Source organism: Halichondria panicea, chromosome 17 (assembly GCF_963675165.1).
Source record: "Halichondria panicea chromosome 17, odHalPani1.1, whole genome shotgun sequence".
Classification (NCBI taxonomy): Eukaryota; Metazoa; Porifera; class Demospongiae; order Suberitida; family Halichondriidae; genus Halichondria; species Halichondria panicea.
In genome coordinates, this window is record NC_087393.1 from 107,665 (window position 1) to 125,066 (window position 17,402).

At 42.1% G+C, this 17,402-nt stretch overlaps 7 protein-coding genes and 1 long non-coding RNA gene across 8 annotated transcripts; 3 read left to right on the forward strand and 5 right to left on the reverse strand.

Moving 5' to 3' along the window:
- Positions 1 to 18: 18 nt before the first annotated feature.
- Positions 19 to 703, reverse strand: LOC135351480 (histone H3.3A). The gene is made up of 2 exons (XM_064550478.1): positions 372 to 703; positions 19 to 283 (listed from the first exon to the last, which is right to left on the reverse strand). The coding sequence occupies exons 1-2, from the start codon at positions 651 to 653 to the stop codon at positions 155 to 157; spliced, it is 411 nt and encodes a 136-aa protein (XP_064406548.1). The 5' UTR covers positions 654 to 703; the 3' UTR covers positions 19 to 154.
- Positions 704 to 893: 190 nt separating this feature from the next.
- On the forward strand, positions 894 to 2,342 carry LOC135351462 (evolutionarily conserved signaling intermediate in Toll pathway, mitochondrial-like). The gene is made up of 3 exons (XM_064550461.1): positions 894 to 1,642; positions 1,694 to 1,904; positions 2,049 to 2,342. The coding sequence occupies exons 1-3, from the start codon at positions 947 to 949 to the stop codon at positions 2,234 to 2,236; spliced, it is 1,095 nt and encodes a 364-aa protein (XP_064406531.1). The 5' UTR covers positions 894 to 946; the 3' UTR covers positions 2,237 to 2,342.
- A 16-nt stretch (positions 2,343 to 2,358) lies between these two features.
- LOC135351465 (small ribosomal subunit protein uS2-like) lies at positions 2,359 to 11,609 on the forward strand. The gene is made up of 8 exons (XM_064550464.1): positions 2,359 to 2,487; positions 2,707 to 3,003; positions 3,120 to 3,263; positions 3,400 to 3,501; positions 3,721 to 3,849; positions 6,937 to 7,023; positions 11,072 to 11,296; positions 11,476 to 11,609. The coding sequence occupies exons 2-8, from the start codon at positions 2,752 to 2,754 to the stop codon at positions 11,494 to 11,496; spliced, it is 960 nt and encodes a 319-aa protein (XP_064406534.1). The 5' UTR covers positions 2,359 to 2,487; positions 2,707 to 2,751; the 3' UTR covers positions 11,497 to 11,609.
- Positions 7,186 to 8,984, reverse strand: LOC135351455 (phosphatidylcholine-sterol acyltransferase-like). The gene is made up of 4 exons (XM_064550452.1): positions 8,822 to 8,984; positions 8,587 to 8,716; positions 8,285 to 8,496; positions 7,186 to 8,180 (listed from the first exon to the last, which is right to left on the reverse strand). Exons 1-4 carry the CDS (start codon positions 8,904 to 8,906, stop codon positions 7,366 to 7,368), a joined length of 1,242 nt encoding a protein of 413 aa, XP_064406522.1. The 5' UTR covers positions 8,907 to 8,984; the 3' UTR covers positions 7,186 to 7,365.
- LOC135351454 (phosphatidylcholine-sterol acyltransferase-like) lies at positions 9,171 to 10,796 on the reverse strand. Its single transcript, XM_064550451.1, has 4 exons — positions 10,635 to 10,796; positions 10,432 to 10,582; positions 10,167 to 10,369; positions 9,171 to 10,110 (listed from the first exon to the last, which is right to left on the reverse strand). Exons 1-4 carry the CDS (start codon positions 10,714 to 10,716, stop codon positions 9,293 to 9,295), a joined length of 1,254 nt encoding a protein of 417 aa, XP_064406521.1. The 5' UTR covers positions 10,717 to 10,796; the 3' UTR covers positions 9,171 to 9,292.
- Positions 11,583 to 14,016, reverse strand: LOC135351446 (gamma-aminobutyric acid type B receptor subunit 1-like). The gene has a single exon (XM_064550437.1). It carries the CDS (start codon positions 14,014 to 14,016, stop codon positions 11,746 to 11,748), a length of 2,271 nt encoding a protein of 756 aa, XP_064406507.1. The 3' UTR covers positions 11,583 to 11,745.
- Positions 14,017 to 14,215: 199 nt separating this feature from the next.
- Positions 14,216 to 16,477, reverse strand: LOC135351447 (gamma-aminobutyric acid type B receptor subunit 2-like). The gene has a single exon (XM_064550438.1). It carries the CDS (start codon positions 16,439 to 16,441, stop codon positions 14,216 to 14,218), a length of 2,226 nt encoding a protein of 741 aa, XP_064406508.1. The 5' UTR covers positions 16,442 to 16,477.
- Positions 16,478 to 16,628: 151 nt separating this feature from the next.
- LOC135351482 (uncharacterized) lies at positions 16,629 to 17,311 on the forward strand. The gene is made up of 2 exons (XR_010399455.1): positions 16,629 to 16,748; positions 16,840 to 17,311. It is a non-coding gene; the product is annotated as an uncharacterized LOC135351482 (long non-coding RNA).
- The last annotated feature ends 91 nt before the right edge of the window (positions 17,312 to 17,402 follow it).

A 17,402-nucleotide genomic window follows, 5' to 3' on the forward strand; every position in this document is an offset into this window, starting at 1 on the left:
TTATTTTGGATCAATGGGGAGGGTAACAAATAACATTTTGATAAAAATGTGAATGAGAGAACATGTAGGCATACAGCATTACACACAAATGAGAGCAAAACAAAACAACAAGTAAGTTCATAAGATAATGTTCGAGTTCTGGCTGGCTGGCTATCTAAGCCCTCTCCCCACGGATTCTCCTGGCCAGCTGGATGTCCTTGGGCATGATGGTGACACGCTTGGCATGGATAGCACACAAGTTAGTGTCCTCAAACAGTCCAACAAGGTATGCCTCAGACGCTTCCTGTAAAGATCAACACATACGTATGTGATTCAATGATAATCATCAGTGAGGTGTAAATTAGGCTTTTAGGCTTTGACACATTACACACCTGTAGGGCTCCAATGGCAGCACTCTGGAACCTTAAGTCAGTCTTGAAGTCTTGAGCAATCTCCCTTACAAGCCTTTGAAATGGCAGTTTCCTGATGAGTAGTTCTGTGGACTTCTGGTAACGTCTGATCTCTCGAAGAGCCACAGTTCCAGGTCTATAACGATGAGGCTTCTTGACTCCTCCAGTTGACGGAGCACTCTTACGGGCGGCTTTGGTGGCCAATTGTTTCCTTGGAGCCTTTCCTCCGGTAGACTTTCTTGCAGTTTGTTTAGTACGAGCCATCTTCTTCTTTGTTTCTTGAATTCACGTTTCTGATCAAGATTACGAAATCAGTCTAAATTTTATACAGAGTCCCCTCCCCCTAAGCGGGCTTTAGGAATAACGTCAACCTTAGCCTGCAATCTGATTGGCTACGAATCCCAACAATCTCATTGGATAATTCTATGTTGGAGAATGGAATGTGATCCTTTCCACAGAACAAGCTTTTTCAGACCGTAAATGCTCTTCCTAAATTAACGTTCCTGAATGAAATATTAATTTTGACGGAGCTAAAACTAGACATAATATCTAAAGAGATGTCTTTGGGACCGCTATATACAAGGTTACACAGTTGCCTCCAGCTAAGAAATCACATTATACGATGTATACCTTCATATTCAAGATGCTACTCATCTGAAAATCCTCCTCATACGCAGGGAAAACAATCTGAGGAGCTCCAAGCACAGGACACTGTAATGAAGTCACATAGCCTGGAGAGTACATTATCAAACAAAGTGAGGATTAATCAAAGGGAACAATTTAGCCTAGCCATTGATAAGTTCAAAAAAAGAGAGAAGTACAGCAAAGGCCATATGGAGCTGATACAAGTTGCCATGACACAAATGGAGAAACTAGACCTTCAGAAAGACATTGACGTATACAACAAGATTATATCGATATTCCCCATAGGTCGATTTGCTCCTAAGAGAATGTTGGATGCTATTTGGCCACGATCCATACCTCAATTAGAACTGTCCCTGGAAATCCTCACCAAAATGGAAGAGAATGGCGTTCGTCCAAACCAAGAAACTTACAATCTTCTAAACCATATATTTGGAAAAATGAGTCTCCCTGTTCAAAAATGTATTCGAATTGCGTATTTATTTGACAAGTATGAATATGTGGATCCGTACAAAGTGTACGTTGGTAGTCTACCAACAGAGCCAGTGGAGCTATCTCAGTTCATCCTCAAGAGGCTCACTTCTCATCGTGGAAACATCACCGTACATAAGGTTAGCTTAATGTGTGTGTTACTATTCCATCTCCTCATTGTACATGTGCAGGATAAACCAGACTCGTATATTGTGAGTGCCACTACAGAGAGGCAAGTGTCCCTGCTCCACTCTGACATGAGTGATGCTCTGCTGCATGTGGAGGGTCCACATACACTCTGGCAGCACAGTCTGGAGCAGCTGTATTATACCCTCACACTAACTGGCAGTACCCATCTCACACTATTACCAGAGGATCAAGTGGAGGTAGCAAAGAAAGAAGGTGAGGTCCCTACTACCATCTGTATCAAGCATTTAAAATTGTGTCAGTATAATAAATAATATACAGTAATGTCTTGACTGTTTAGATTTCTACAGTAAATCATTATACTTCCCTGAATGCAGATGACTATTCTTACCAATGCAGGTTCAGTGCTGAGTGTGTGCATGTGTTGCCCTGGTAACCAGGAGAGGCTAGAGGAATGGATGGACATGATGCTCTCCCTCTACCCTAGCCTCACACAAGCTAGAGTCGTCTACCATATCCAAGAAATGGAGGCTGACAAAGAAGTGAAAAGGATATCACCAACAAGAACTGACTTATTAGAAGTATAATAATTACATGTACGTATGTGTTGCAACATATAAGGCATTGTACTGTATATGACTACAGTACATCAGGAGGTGCTCCTGAGTACATGTATATTTTGTATGACCTCGAGGTATAGGTGCGGATACGTTTGGGCGGTGAGTGATTTAACCCCTGCGGTTTGTATCGAGGCTTATCGTTTTCTGCGCATGCTCAAATTGCGACACCGACCACGTGTAGTTCCTTTCTCTTCCATTCCGTGATAGCATCAAGTGTGGTGAGTTTATTCTCTCATTATTAGCCTTCCTGGTGTTCAAATTGACATCATTATTACATACATGGGTCTATGTATCATTATAAATTTGTAATATCAATATCAAAGCATTAGAAAACGTATTTAGGGAGTAATAATTGCATGTTGTGGTGGTTGTAATAATATTGTTGAAATCATGTACACTTACATGACACCTCATATCTCCACCCACTCATTATACAGTACCGTTTGTTTCTCCGTTACTTTCCCTGAACAACAACCACCACAATGTCTGGCGGATACGAGGTCCTCTCCATGAAGGAAGATGATGTCACTAAGATACTAGCTGCTGGGGCTCACCTGGGCGACTCTAACACTGACTTCCAAATGGCCTCCTATATCTTCAAGACCAAGACTGATGGCACACCCATCATCAACATACGCAAGACATGGGAGAAGCTTCTGTTTGCTGCTCGAGTCATCGCTGCCATTGAGAACCCCACTGACGTGTGTGTCCTCTCCAACAAGCCATATGGACAGGTAACACTTAAGCTTCTTAGCTTTTACTCTACAACAACAATACTCAAACTGCCTCTTAATTTGTATATTCAGTTTAATTCATTATTGTATATACATTAGTTATCTCTCTCCCCCAGCGTGCCATACTCAAGTTTGCCCACTACACTGGTGCCTTCCCCATTGCTGGGAGATTCACTCCGGGAACATTCACGAATCAGATTCAGAAGGCTTTCCGAGAGCCACGCCTCCTTGTTGTGTCAGACGCACGATCTGACCATCAGGTAAGCAGCTGACACCATTACAGCCATGTCTCGCTATGATGATACTAGATAGATTGAGGTACTCTCCTGATACATGTAAAAATATTCAGTTACAATTACTAGTGCCCACCCCCTTCATAATGTATATCACTTGCAGCCCATCACTGAAGCTGCGTACGTGAACATTCCTGTCATTGCATTCTGCAACAGCTCCTCCCCTCTCCGTTATATTGACGTGGCCATCCCCTGCAATAATATGGTGAGTGAGTGGGTGCAGTCAATAACTCTGAAAGCCTGGGAATATGTGGATATGTATTATAGCCAATGTTAGTAAGCTGTTCTAGGGAATATCATAATTACTGATAAGACCTGTGTACGTCAGTGTCCACTGCCCCCCCCCCTCCACACACACACACACACACACACACACACACACACACACACACACACACACACACACACACACACACACACACAGGGCAAGCAATCTCTTGGCCTCATGTGGTGGCTACTGTGTAGGGAGGTACTGCGTCTCCGTGGTACCATCAGTCGTGAGCTACCCTGGGAAGTCATGCCTGACCTGTTCTTCTACAGGGACCCAGAGGAGGTAAGAAAATTCCTAAAGTTGACTCTGTAACTAGAATTCTAACGGTCCAAATTCAACGATTTTATGATTTTATGATACTTTATAGAAGGAGCCCATTCAGGTGGTATGCTCAAATCCCAAATTTGGAACAGGCCATAATTTCCTATTTCTGGAAAAAGACTGTGGGCTATTGTATTTTGTCAAAAACAGGCCCAAAATAGACTTTTGATTTTTAACATATCATCTGAAAGGCCTCTCTCTAAGCTTTCAGAAAATCGTAAAATTAATGTTATTGGACCAACGAAAGTAGAGTTATGGCCGTTCAAAGATGCTTTATTTTTGTACTAAAAATCCCTATGCTTAGAAACAGCCTTCTTTGTGGAAGCTTTTGTCTGTAGGGGGTTCAAATCCCTATGTTTAGAAACAGCCTTCCTTGTATAATCTGTGGCATGTTGAGGATATTGAGACCTATGGTCAGAAACACGCTGTCTAGAATCTACCTTGACTTTTGACGAATTTTTTCTCAACTCAACAGCCATTAACTTGAGTACCGTTCATCCAATGTCAAAAATATTCTAATTTTCTGAAAGCTTAGAAAAAGACCTTTCAAATGATATGTTTCAATCCAAAACTTCTTCGGAGCCTAAATTTGACATTTTTCGGCCTCGGACCATGGGCTATATAATCCATGGTATCGGCAAATACTTTTATCTCTCAAATACGAAGTTTGATGACACCATTTGAAAGGTCTTTTTCTGAGCTTTCAGAAAATCATAAAATTTTTGACATTGGATTCACAGAATTCCAAGGTATAGCAGCTGAAAGAGTCCCCGAACCATTGATTTAAATTGTGGAGGGGGAACATCTTTCAACAGCCATTAACTTGAGTACCGTTCATCCAATGTCAAAAATATTCTAAAGACCTTTCAAATGATATGTTTCAATCCAAAACTTCTTCGGAGCCTAAATTTGACATTTTTCGGCCTCGGACCATGGGCTATACTATAATCCATGGTATCGCCAAATTGGCAAATACTTTTATCTCTCAAATACGAAGTTTGATGACACCATTTGAAAGGTCTTTTTCTGAGCTTTCAGAAAATCATAAAATTTTTTAAAATTGGATCCGCAGAATTCCTAGGTATAGCAGCTGAAAGAATCCATGGTATCGCCAAATTGGCAAATACTTTTATCTCTCAAATACGAAGTTTGATGACACCATTTGAAAGGTCTTTTTCTGAGCTTTCAGAAAATCATAAAATTTTTGACATTGGATCCGCAGAATTCCAAGGTATAGCAGCTGAAAGAATCCATGGTATCGCCAAATTGGCAAATACTTTTATCTCTCAAATACGAAGTTTGATGACACCATTTGAAAGGTCTTTTTCTGAGCTTTCAGAAAATCATAAAATTTTTGACATTGGATCCGCAGAATTCCAAGGTATAGCAGCTGAAAGAGTCCCAGAACCATTGATTTAAATTGCGGAGGGGGAACATCTTTCAACAGCCATTAACTTGAGTACCGTTCATCCAATGTCAAAAATATTCTAATTTTCTAAAAGCTTAGAAAGAGACCTTTCAAATGATGTGTTTCAATCCAAAACTTCTTCGGAGCCTAAATTTGACATTTTTCGGCCTCGGACCATGGGCTATAATCCATGGTATCGCCAAATTGGCAAATACTTTTATCTCTCAAATACGAAGTTTGATGACACCATTTGAAAGGTCTTTTTCTGAGCTTTCAGAAAATCATAAAATTTTTGACATTGGATCCGCAGAATTCCAAGGTATAGCAGCTGAAAGAATCCATGGTATCGCCAAATTGGCAAATACTTTTATCTCTCAAATACGAAGTTTGATGACACCATTTGAAAGGTCTTTTTCTGAGCTTTCAGAAAATCATAAAATTTTTGACATTGGATCCGCAGAATTCCAAGGTATAGCAGCTGAAAGAGTCCCAGAACCATTGATTTAAATTGCGGAGGGGGAACATCTTTCAACAGCCATTAACTTGAGTACCGTTCATCCAATGTCAAAAATATTCTAATTTTCTAAAAGCTTAGAAAGAGACCTTTCAAATGATGTGTTTCAATCCAAAACTTCTTCGGAGCCTAAATTTGACATTTTTCGGCCTCGGACCATGGGCTATAATCCATGGTATCGCCAAATTGGCAAATACTTTTATCTCTCAAATACGAAGTTTGATGACACCATTTGAAAGGTCTTTTTCTGAGCTTTCAGAAAATCATAAAATTTTTGACATTGGATCCACAGAATTCCAAGTTATAGCAGCTGAAAGAGTCCCCGAACCATTGATTTAAATTGTGGAGGGGGAACATCTTTCAACATGAGTACCGTTCATCCAATGTCAAAAATATTCTAATTTTCTGAAAGCTTAGAAAGAGACCTTTCAAATGATGTGTTTCAATCCAAAACTTCTTCGGAGCCTAAATTTGACATTTTTCGGCCTCGGACCATGGGCTATATATAATCCATGGTATCGCCAAATTGGCAAATACTTTTATCTCTCAAATACGAAGTTTGATGACACCATTTGAAAGGTCTTTTTCTGAGCTTTCAGAAAATCATAAAATTTTTGACATTGGATCCACAGAATTCCAAGTTATAGCAGCTGAAAGAGTCCCCGAACCATTGATTTAAATTGTGGAGGGGGAACATCTTTCAACAGCCATTAACTTGAGTACCGTTCATCCAATGTCAAAAATATTCTAATTTTCTGAAAGGTTAGAAAGAGACCTTTCAAAATGATGTGTTTCAATCCAAAACTTCTTCGGAGCCTAAATTTGACATTTTCCGCCCTCGGACCATGGTATTGCCAAATTACTTTTATCTCTCAAATATGAACTTTGATGACACCATTTGAAAGGTCTCTTTCCAAGCTTTCAGAAAATCATAAAATTTTGACATTAAATTCAAGTTAGGCAGCTGAAAAAGCACAAACCATTAATTAAGGGGTGTGGTTGTCACTGTGGACTGTTTGTTTTTTGTAGAGCCCAAGTCCTCTTTCATTGGAAAGCATAAAGCTTAGAGTGCAATTTCTAAGTTTTGTTTGAGTGATTACAGTGTATATGCTTTATTTTTGTACAGGTTGAGAAGGAAGAGCAAGCTAAGGCCGAGGCAGAGAAGATGGCTGTAGAGCAATGGCCAGTCAGCACGACTGTACAAGACTCAGACGTGAGTTGAACACTTACTATAAGTTGAGAATATGGCCCAGGTGGTGTGTCCCTGGTAATAGAATGGTTGATTAGAGCCCGGTAGGAAAACATTGAAGCAAAAGCCTTTGTGTTTTCTATGAAATCAGCATATATATTTGACTGCCCATAACTTGAGTAAGGATTGTTGAATTTCATGACTAATAATTATGTTCATTTGCTAGTGCTCTGATAACTAGTGCAACAACGATGTGTATGACTGACTGTGAACTTGTGTAGATATCTCATAAATAATAATATGCAAACAACAATAATAAATAATTAGTTCCCAAAGTTCTACACAACACTATACGTAGTGTGTTGACTACTGCTCCCTGCTGACTCGGCTGGTGGGCGGGGAGGCCCCTGCAATTAGTGCCACATCACTGAGCACTCGTTCATTTGTCACCATCTCTGAGTGATTGACTTGCTCATATTGTCGTACCCAGAAGGAATATTTTGGGTCCATTCTCTGCCACTGATGACATACTGCCGAGCTGGCCTGGTTGACTGTACCATCACCGTTGCCCATGACAACATTAGCTGCTTGCATACCGATAACATCTTTGTTTAAATCTTGCTTTAATACAAACGTTTCCGGAGTAGGTACATTGTAACCATAGTAACAGAACGTGTTCACATTCGGGGGTGGGAAGTTAGGAGTAACGACAGTAGTCAGATGGTTGTATATTTGGAATCCATTTTTGTAGCCTATTTTATCGAATAGTTGTTTCAAATTAGCTGCTGTGTAGTTAGTGCTCGGTGTGGATATGAGGACTGTGTTCTTGAACACTGACTCCCTTGGGGTCAGCCATGGGATACTTGGGAAGGTGCGGAGAATAGGCACAAGGAAGCCATTGATGACATAAGATAGTAGATCATTGTCGAAATCTCCGCCATATATCACACGTGCAAGTGTCTGTACACCACCTGACCACGCCCCCGACAGTGGTACCCATGCGTGGATGTACTTGTCCTTCCATTCCTGGTTGATGCCTGAGTAGCTAGTAAGGAAGTGATGTGATACCAGTCCTCCCATACTGTGTGCCACTAGAGTCACTTTCTGGTTGCCATTCTCTATGTAAGTCTCCTCAACCAAGCTCTGTACATTGTTGAAGTAGCCTCTCCTCTCCAGCTCATCTGTGTATTGTAGTGTATTGTCAGTACACAATACTGACCACTCTAAATATGTATTTAATATTATTGTAGCACATGCTGACTGTATACTTATGTAATTATAGTACCTGCTGCCAGTCTCCAATCATAAGGGACGGTCCTGATGCTCTTTCCTCTGACATAGCCACGATCAACAAAGTACTCAATGAATGTGACTAGATAAGGGAGCGTCTGAGATAGTCCCATATATTCAACGTCTTCTGTCCCTCCAAATCCCGGCACCTCCACCATCACTCCTGGTCGGCCCTCGAAGAAGTTGGTTGTGGGATCGTACTTTAGGCTATAGGGGACATATATAGTGTGTCGATGGAATGTATCACTAGTATGGCACTGGTATTAACGTCTTATAGCTATTAGTTTGTGTGTGTACCTTAGCTCTTGCTCTCCACAAAGGAAGAGTCTCAATGGCTCTATCCACAGCCTCTGTGCTGTGTCTCCAGTGTTGCAGAAGCCCCCTCCATTATTCCTCACATCCAGAGCAGAGTTAGTAACCCCTGGAACTATACACGGGAAGTTGTAGTAACTATTGTACTGCTTCAGGTGTTTTGTGTGGTACGCATGTAATTGTGATGTCACATAATATATGATTGTAGTTGTTAACTTACAAAAAATGATTGGAGACTTGGTTGCTTTAGTTGACATTGGTCCTAGCCAGCCTGTTAGAAGGATGGACAGAAGAAGCAGCTTCATCGCTGATAGTCAGTATTATAGTTAGTGATAAGCTTTGATACTGTAAGAGTAGACGTAGTGCTTGCCTTTTATAAGGGGAGAGAGTGTTCATTGTTCCTAGTATAATGCGTGTAGTAACCACATGACAGTCATGTGCAGTGGGTACCTCATGTGTTGGGTTATAGAGGTAACCACATGACAGTCATGTGCAGTGGGTGCCTCATGTGTTGGGTTATAGAGGTAACCACATGACAGTCATGTGCAGTGGGTGCCTCATGTGTTGGGTTATAGAGGTTATCATAAGAATTATTCACTCTACACACAGCACATAATAATTACACAATAATAATAAATACACACAATGTTCACAAAGTTCAGTTTTTGTAATACTTAGGAGTACATGTTCTCTAGGCTCTCCTGAAGGTCCGCCTTGTGGCTTTTCTTACTTCTACAATTTGTGCTATATCATCCAGCACCCTTCTCTCACTCACGATGGCAATGTGACTAACTCCATCGTACTGCTTCAGTTGGAAGCCTTGCCTCATCCCTGTCCACCTGTGACATACTTGAGAACTGACCAAGTTCACTGTGCCATCACCGTCTCCATTGATGGTCATGAGCGGCTGGGTAATCGAGTCATCCAAATCTCTACCGTAGTAGAATCTCTCTGGTGTAGGAACGCCCACTCCATAGTAACAGTACGTGGGGACGTTGGGAGCCGCATAATCAACGTTGAGATTTCGGATTAGTTTTTGATGAATTTCGTGGCCATTGGTGTATTGTATTCTCTTGAATAGCTCTTCATAGTCAGCGGCAGTGTAGCTACGACCGGGTGTTGTAATGAGTGGCATGTCCTTGAACACTGAGGCCCTGGGTAGCAGCCACGGTAAGCTCTCAATACTTCGAGCAATGGGAACTATAAATCCAGCCGCTGCTCTTGAAGCGAAATCAGCTAAAAAGTCGATTGGGATCTCTCCGAATTCTTTCCCCGAGATAATGGAAGCGGCAGCAGTCACACCGCCCGACCACGCCCCTGAAAGGGTGACCCATGCATGGATGTACTGGTCCTTCCATTTCTGGTTAACATAGCTAGTGAGGAAATGATGTGACACCAGTGCTCCCATGCTGTGGACCACTAGGGTCACCTTCTGGTTGCCATTCTCTGTGTACATGGTTTGCACTAGCTCCTTTAGCTGCTTGTAGTAGCCTCTCCTCTGTAGCTCATCTGTAGTGAGTAGGGGGAGGGAGCATGTGTGTAGAGTGTTAGTCTGTGCTACTCACCTGCTGCTAGCCGCCAGTCATAGGGTGCTGCTCTGATACTCCAGCCTCGCACGTACCCACGAGCAACAAAGTAGCTCACAAACTGTCTAAGATATGGTACAAATCCCAAGAATTCAACACTGCCTGTTTCACCAAAGCCTGGCACTCGAATAGTCACGTCTGGCATGTCACTAAACTGTCCTGTTGCCTGGTCATACTGCATGCTAGAGAGAGAGAGAGAGAGAAATAGAAATAGCAATTATAAATGTTTAATCTGATGGGGCACCTTAGCTCATAGATTCCACATTTTGGTAGATGGATGAGGTCCACCCAGAGACCCCCATAGTCTCCACGCGTGTTACATTCATGATTAAATACTCCGAAGAACCTCTTACGATCGTCTTTCACATTCAGCTCTGCTCCAAGTATTCCGTTAACTGTGGAAAAACATTTATTTTACAGTAAATAGGTGGTTATTCTGACACTTACTCAATAGTAGAGGGGACTTGGCTTTTGTGGTAGTTGAGAACAGTACAGCTGTCAACAGCACTGGGAGAATGAGCAGCTTCATAGTGGACTAGCTGTGTTAGTACTGACAGAGAGAGAAGTGTGTGACTAGCTGTGTTAGTACTGACAGAGAGAGAAGTGTGTGTTTGTTTTATAGTAGTTGTTTCTATTGTTATGGGTACAATAGTCCTCCACATGAGGGCCTGTATATAGTATAATAGTGTAGTCACATGTGTAGCTGCTGTGGAGGGATACTTATTGTGTAATAACTAGTTCAATGTGAGTGTGTGTGTGTCCTTATGGGGTTATGACTACCTGCTCCTATCCCTATTGGGTATTACATACAACATGTTGCTTTCACTGTTTGTTAAAAGTGCTCCTTTGGTACTATGATTAAACCATTTGTTCTATTTCCATAGCAATGGGCAGACACTGTGGGAGTGCCTAGTGCTGGTGACTGGGGGGATGAGCCTACAATACCACCCACTGGAGCTCCACCCACTGCCCCTGCTACTACTACCGCAACCACCCCAGCTGCAACCACCACCTTCAACCAGGATGATTGGATGGGTGGGGCTGGGACCACCACCACCAAGGACTGGGGTGCTGATGATGGCGGTGATTGGGGGGCAGCTGAACCTCAGGTGAGCAATGGTTAATAACCCTCTCCCCATTTACTATAAGAAAGTCGATAATTTGGTGCTAATTAATTGAGGTTAATTGTCCTTGTGTCTGGTGACAGTGTGTGTGTAGTGTGTGAATAGCTTGTGTGCTTGTGTGCTTGTAATAGCTTTACACTGTGTGTCTGTTTGTGCACTTGCAGGCTTCGAGTGGTAACTGGTGATCTGGTGATCTGGTTAGTGCTAGTACTCAACACTGATTTGGACTGAATTGCTATTGTTAAAAGTGTGGCTTTTGTAAAATGATGTTGTTTTGATTAATTTGAAGAACGACTAACTGTTTGATATCAACCTGTGTACACTACAACACTCGTACCTGTGTACACAATACACAAACCTTACATGTGTGTTTCCTATCTGTAAACTATAAACTAGAACAAAAGAAAAGTCCCAAAACTCAGTTAATTTCAGTCTCAATTGTTTAGTTTGTGATAGTTGATCTCACTCAGTATTCCCCCATATGGTATAGTGTTAGGTTGTGCAGAGTACGAGGGCCTCAGCATTTCAATATGCCTTCGCAATGGCGGGTAGATCTTGGGAATGAACAGAAATGCTTGGCACAATATTGGAATGATTATGTAGCCGAGATTTGCCATAGTTTTGCTGGCTTGTGATAGGCCAACCAATCTCAATATTCCCCAAGTAGAAGTGCAGATTATTGCAGTCATTATGATACCAGCAATCAGTGCATTCAGTTTCTTTGTATCTTTGAAATTCTCACGTTTGATTCTCCTTGTTCTGTAAGCTAGGACCACCAGAACCACACACAGCACACCAGTATAGAGTAATACTACAGACAGCCACACTCCGACGTGTACAGACGTGCACTGTTGCACCACACTGTAGTGGCCTCCCCCCCTCACAAACGTCTTCCTGTCCTCCAGCTGGTACGGATCTACTACAAACCACACAACAAGTAGACACACTTTACCAATCACTAGGAGGGCAGCAAACCCTAGCAACCCTTTATCTGACCAAGCTTTTCCCATGCTCCTAAAATGTGTAAACAAATAGGCTATGCGTAAAGTCTTAGCCGTTGCTGTGGCGATGATCATGTCTAGACCAATCGAAGTGCTCGATATTTCAATCATACATGTCGAGAGTCTTGTACTAGTGCGAGTGATTATTAGATGGCTAGTAATGCTGTGCAGTGTAGCTCCTACCAGTAGTAGGCAGCAGCCGAGAAACATGGAAATACTCAAATATTTGCTGGCAGCTTTCACTTCAGCCTGGTTCCGATAGAAAATGAACATTAGGAATACTCCAATGACCAGCAGTAGACTGGCACATGCAGCTGCAGTCAGGGTCACTGTAGCAGCAATGTGTACAGTGATGTATACTCGTGCTATTTGGCTGGTTGGGGGATTATTGCCAAAGTTGGACAAGTTGAATATTGTATTAGAGCTGTTTGTGTGTAGCGTTCCTATAGTAACGAGGGACTGGTTGTGTATTTGAGAGATGTGAATAGTTTGGTCCAATTGTCTATTATTAGAGCTACTGAACTGAAAAGTTCCCGATGCTCCAGTGAAATGTGTTGTTAGTAGCTTTGCCCCAATAGTGTTGGCCGTGTTGGAGTCAAGGGCTGTGAGTGTGTGCATTGATTGATTCTGTAGCTCCCTCAGTGAATTATTAATAGCCAGACCAAGTCCCCAGACTGAGTCATAGACAATGTTGGCAAATGGGTTGAATGTGTTTGTATGGTTAGTCATAGCCTCCATGTAACTAGTGTAGCTCCTCCCAGAGACTAGGTTACCATGGGGATCCGCTGGTTGTACGACCTGTTGTATCACAATCACATACTCCATTGCTCTCAACAATGTCTCTGTATTGCAGTCACTTGTGTTAGTCTTGTGCAAGTCTTGTAGGGGAACATCTGATAAGATCCAAGCGTAGTTAGGCCAGGTCAAGCCTTGGAGATATGCACGGCAAATTAGATCAAAACTTTTGTATGGTGGGAAGAAAGCAACTACAATGTGTATCTTTGAGAGTTGAACTTTCCTAATAGCGTACTCTACAGTTGTATCGTGTTCACCGTAGTTACCAACCTCTGAATGGAATAATATCTCTACAGAAGTATTCATTCCCACTTCACTAACAAATGCCTCTGTCAATGTTGTATAGTAGTTATCAAACTCTGAGACACTGTTTAGTAGGCCAATCTTGGTCCAATTGAGTGCTTGCATTAAGTCCAGTATTGCCCTGGCATGATACTCCACTCCTGCTAGAGTGCTGTAATGGTGTGGGTAGTGCAGCCCACCTCCTAGTGCAGTGGCCCCACTCAGTTGTATCAGACTAACTAGCTCTCTGCTCACTAGAGCTGCAATAACTCCAGCAAGTTTATTACAGGACAATCCAATTACTGAAAGCATTTTATTCCTCTGTTCAAGTATCTCCTCCATTGTCTTCACAATACCCTCCACAATACTACAGTTAGGAACTACAATAGGCACCACCTCGATCTCCAACTCTTGTAGTATGTCATCTCTGCTGTTGATCTCTTGAGCAGCTAAGAGTGCTCCAGGAATGAGCTCCTCCCCTCTGGCCCACTGGGGGACACTGTGTGCTGGACCACTGTACGATGATCCTATGAACAGGACTCTCAATGTTGTTGCAGAATACGATAACTGAGCATTGGTAACAATGCCTATAAGAAGCAAAGTGAATATATTGTCCTTCCCCAACATAACTAGACTTGGTACAATACTTGTTAACTTTATCTTTATATTAATAATTTTTCTCAGCTGCTATAAATGGAAATTGAATGTTCTGTAAAAATAACAATCACTATAGCTATACTATACATTTATAGCGATACATACAAAGTGCACTAGCTACGTGCAATATTCATGTGTTCTACGTATATACGTAGTTCTATCAGATGCTTTAAGTTTTGACATGGGAATACTTGGTCTTTCCAAACGTGTCGAGTGTTTTGATGTGCCTCTTTAGAGGTGGGATAAGCTTCGGTATGAATAGTAACACTTGACATAATAGTGGGACCAGCATGTACCCAACACTCGGTATAAACTTGCTAATTTGTGAATAGCCAGAAAGTCGCAATACCCCCCACATAGCTGTGAATAGGACAGAGGTCATTATGATACCAGCAATCAGTGCATTCAGTTTCTTGGTATCCTTGAAATTCTCACGTTTGATTCTTCTTGTTCTGTAAGCTAGGACCACCAGAAACACACACAGCACACCAGTATAGGCAAACACAAGGGACAACCACACTCCAACCTGCTCGGAATAGCAATACTGAGTAACGCTGAAATGTTGTTTCTCACTAATATATGCGTCCTGATCGGCTATGTAGTAGGGATCCAAACTGAACCATAGAATCAGTACGGCCACTTTCCCAGTGACTATTAGAGCAATGAGTACCAACAGGGCCTGATCAGACCACGCTTTCCCTATTGTCTTGAAATGAGTGAACACATAAGCAATACGTAATGCCTTGGCCAATGTTGTAGCTAGTATCAGGTCGAGGCCAATAGAGGAGGCAGATGTTGTTATTACACATATAGCATTCCTTGCACTTGCTGCATCAATCACACTGTGGCTGCCTATAGTGTGGGTCAGTGCACCAAATAGTATGAGGTAGGAGCCGGCAAATATACACAAACTCAAGTATCTGCTGGTTGCTTTAACTTCTGGTTGGTTTCGATACATGATGAAAACAATGAAAACTAGGCTGACAAATACAAAACAAAGTGATACACTTAGTATAAGGACGATAGTGACAGCAATGTGTAGAGTGTCATACACACGCAGTACATCCACTGTGGGGAGTGTAGCACCAAGCTTTGATATGTTTAAGCATGCTGACTGTCCACTACTGTGTAAATATCCGACCACAATAAATGAACCGTTTTTTATTTGAGTTATTTGCACTGTCCGCTCTAATTGCTGAGTAGACGATTTTCTAAACACAAATTCTCCCGATGCACCAGCAAAGTGTGTCTCAACCAAATGACTCTCAATTATTGTGCTCAAGTTATCGGAGTGGGGTAATCCAAACTGTTGAAATGGGTTAATGACTTTGTTCTGGTTTTGTAGTTCCCTCAGTGAATTATTAATAGCCAGACCAAGTCCCCAGACTGAGTCATAGACAATGTTGGCAAATGGGTTGAATGTGTTTGTATGGTTAGTCATAGCCTCCATGTAACTAGTGTAGCTCCTCCCAGAGACTAGGTTACCATGGGGATCCGCTGGTTGTACGACCTGTTGTATCACAATCACATACTCCATTGCTCTCAACAATGTCTCTGTATTGCAGTCACTTGTGTTAGTCTTGTGCAAGTCTTGTAGGGGAACATCTGATAAGATCCAAGCGTAGTTAGGCCAGGTCAAGCCTTGGAGATATGCACGGCAAATTAGATCAAAACTTTTGTATGGTGGGAAGAAAGCAACTACAATGTGTATCTTTGACATTTCCAACTTTTTAATAACATAATCAACTGTAACATCCACCTCTGCATGGAGGAGTATTTCAATTGACCTATTTTTTTTGGCTTCACTAACAAATGTTTCTGCTGCCTTCACATAGTAGTTATCAAACTCTGAGACACTGTTTAGTAGGCCAATCTTGGTCCAATTGAGTGCTTGCATTAAGTCCAGTATTGCCCTGGCATGATACTCCACTCCTGCTAGAGTGCTGTAATGGTGTGGATAGTGCAGCCCACCTCCTAGTGCAGTGGCCCCACTCAGCTGTATCAGACTAATATCTCCTCGGCTAGCTAATGGTACTATGATCTCAGCTAGCCTGTTACAGAATAAGCCCACAACTGCTAAAATGTTACTCGTTGGATTGAGAATCTGTTCAACTGTCTTAACAATACCTGTTCCAATACTACAGTTAGGAACTACAATTGGCACCACCTCGATCTCCAACTCTTGTAGTATGTCATCTCTGCTGTTGATCTCTTGAGCAGCTAAGAGTGCTCCAGGAATGAGCTCCTCCCCTCTGGCCCACTGGGGGACACTGTGTGCTGGACCACTGTACGATGATCCTATGAACAGGATATGTAGTTTATTTGCAGTTGAGGAGGTAGCTAGGTTATACTTATACATTGAGATTATCAATGCAATTAGCAAGAACTGCCTCATCTTGGAAGACGTATTAACTGTAATTGCAGTGCAATGGTGTTTGGATATTTATGTGAATGTTGAAAATGATTCTAGGGTAAAATACAAAACATTATTGTACATGTATTTGATGGTCCACAACAGGTGTTATGCGCATGCGCCCTGTGTCAATGTTCAAGCGGCCTGTAATCGAGGCTGCAGTGCTCCACAATGTGGGTGGGGCTGACTGGTGCAAAGTCCAGCTCTATTGTCCAGCAGCTAGAGCTAGAGATGAATTGGCCTTCCTTCCTACTGAGAAGCTATGTCCTGCAAGGACTAAGAGCTACAGGTATAAAATCACTGTGCTGTGTTTATAGGTAGCTTTATCCTGTGTGTACTAAATCATGCTATCATTAAAATATTGTTGCTCCATTGTACAGGCTCCACACTGAAGACATGTTCATTATCATCACGCCTGTACTCTATCAAAGCCCATTCCTCCCTAACCCCCACAGTGGTGTACGCCCACTCCCTACCCCCCACTGTCCAATCAGTGTCTCTGTTCAGTACGTCATCTCAACCTCCCACTACTCAATCCACTGACACTGAAGATGATGAAGAGACAAGGTCCAGGGAGCTGAAGAGATTAAGGATAGCCCTGATTGTAGGACCTGCCTGGTTTGTGCTGCTCATGTATTTGTGCTTCTTCAGAGAGGAGAAGGAAGGAGGAATAATCGACTACTTGAATCAAGACATAAGACACAACAAACGATTGCCTCCAGATGTACAGCAAAAGGCTAAAGAACTCTATGGCAACTCTGATAAATAAAGACAGCATTGTACAGACCTATTATTTATGTGGTATCGTATAGCGGGAAATGTTTGAGCTATAGAAGAAATTTTGTGTTTCAATGCAAGGAAACCACACTGTAGCCTCCTTCACAAGGCCCATCTTTCAGTGCGGCCTGGAATCGAGGCTGCATGGCGAAATACCTAGTGCATG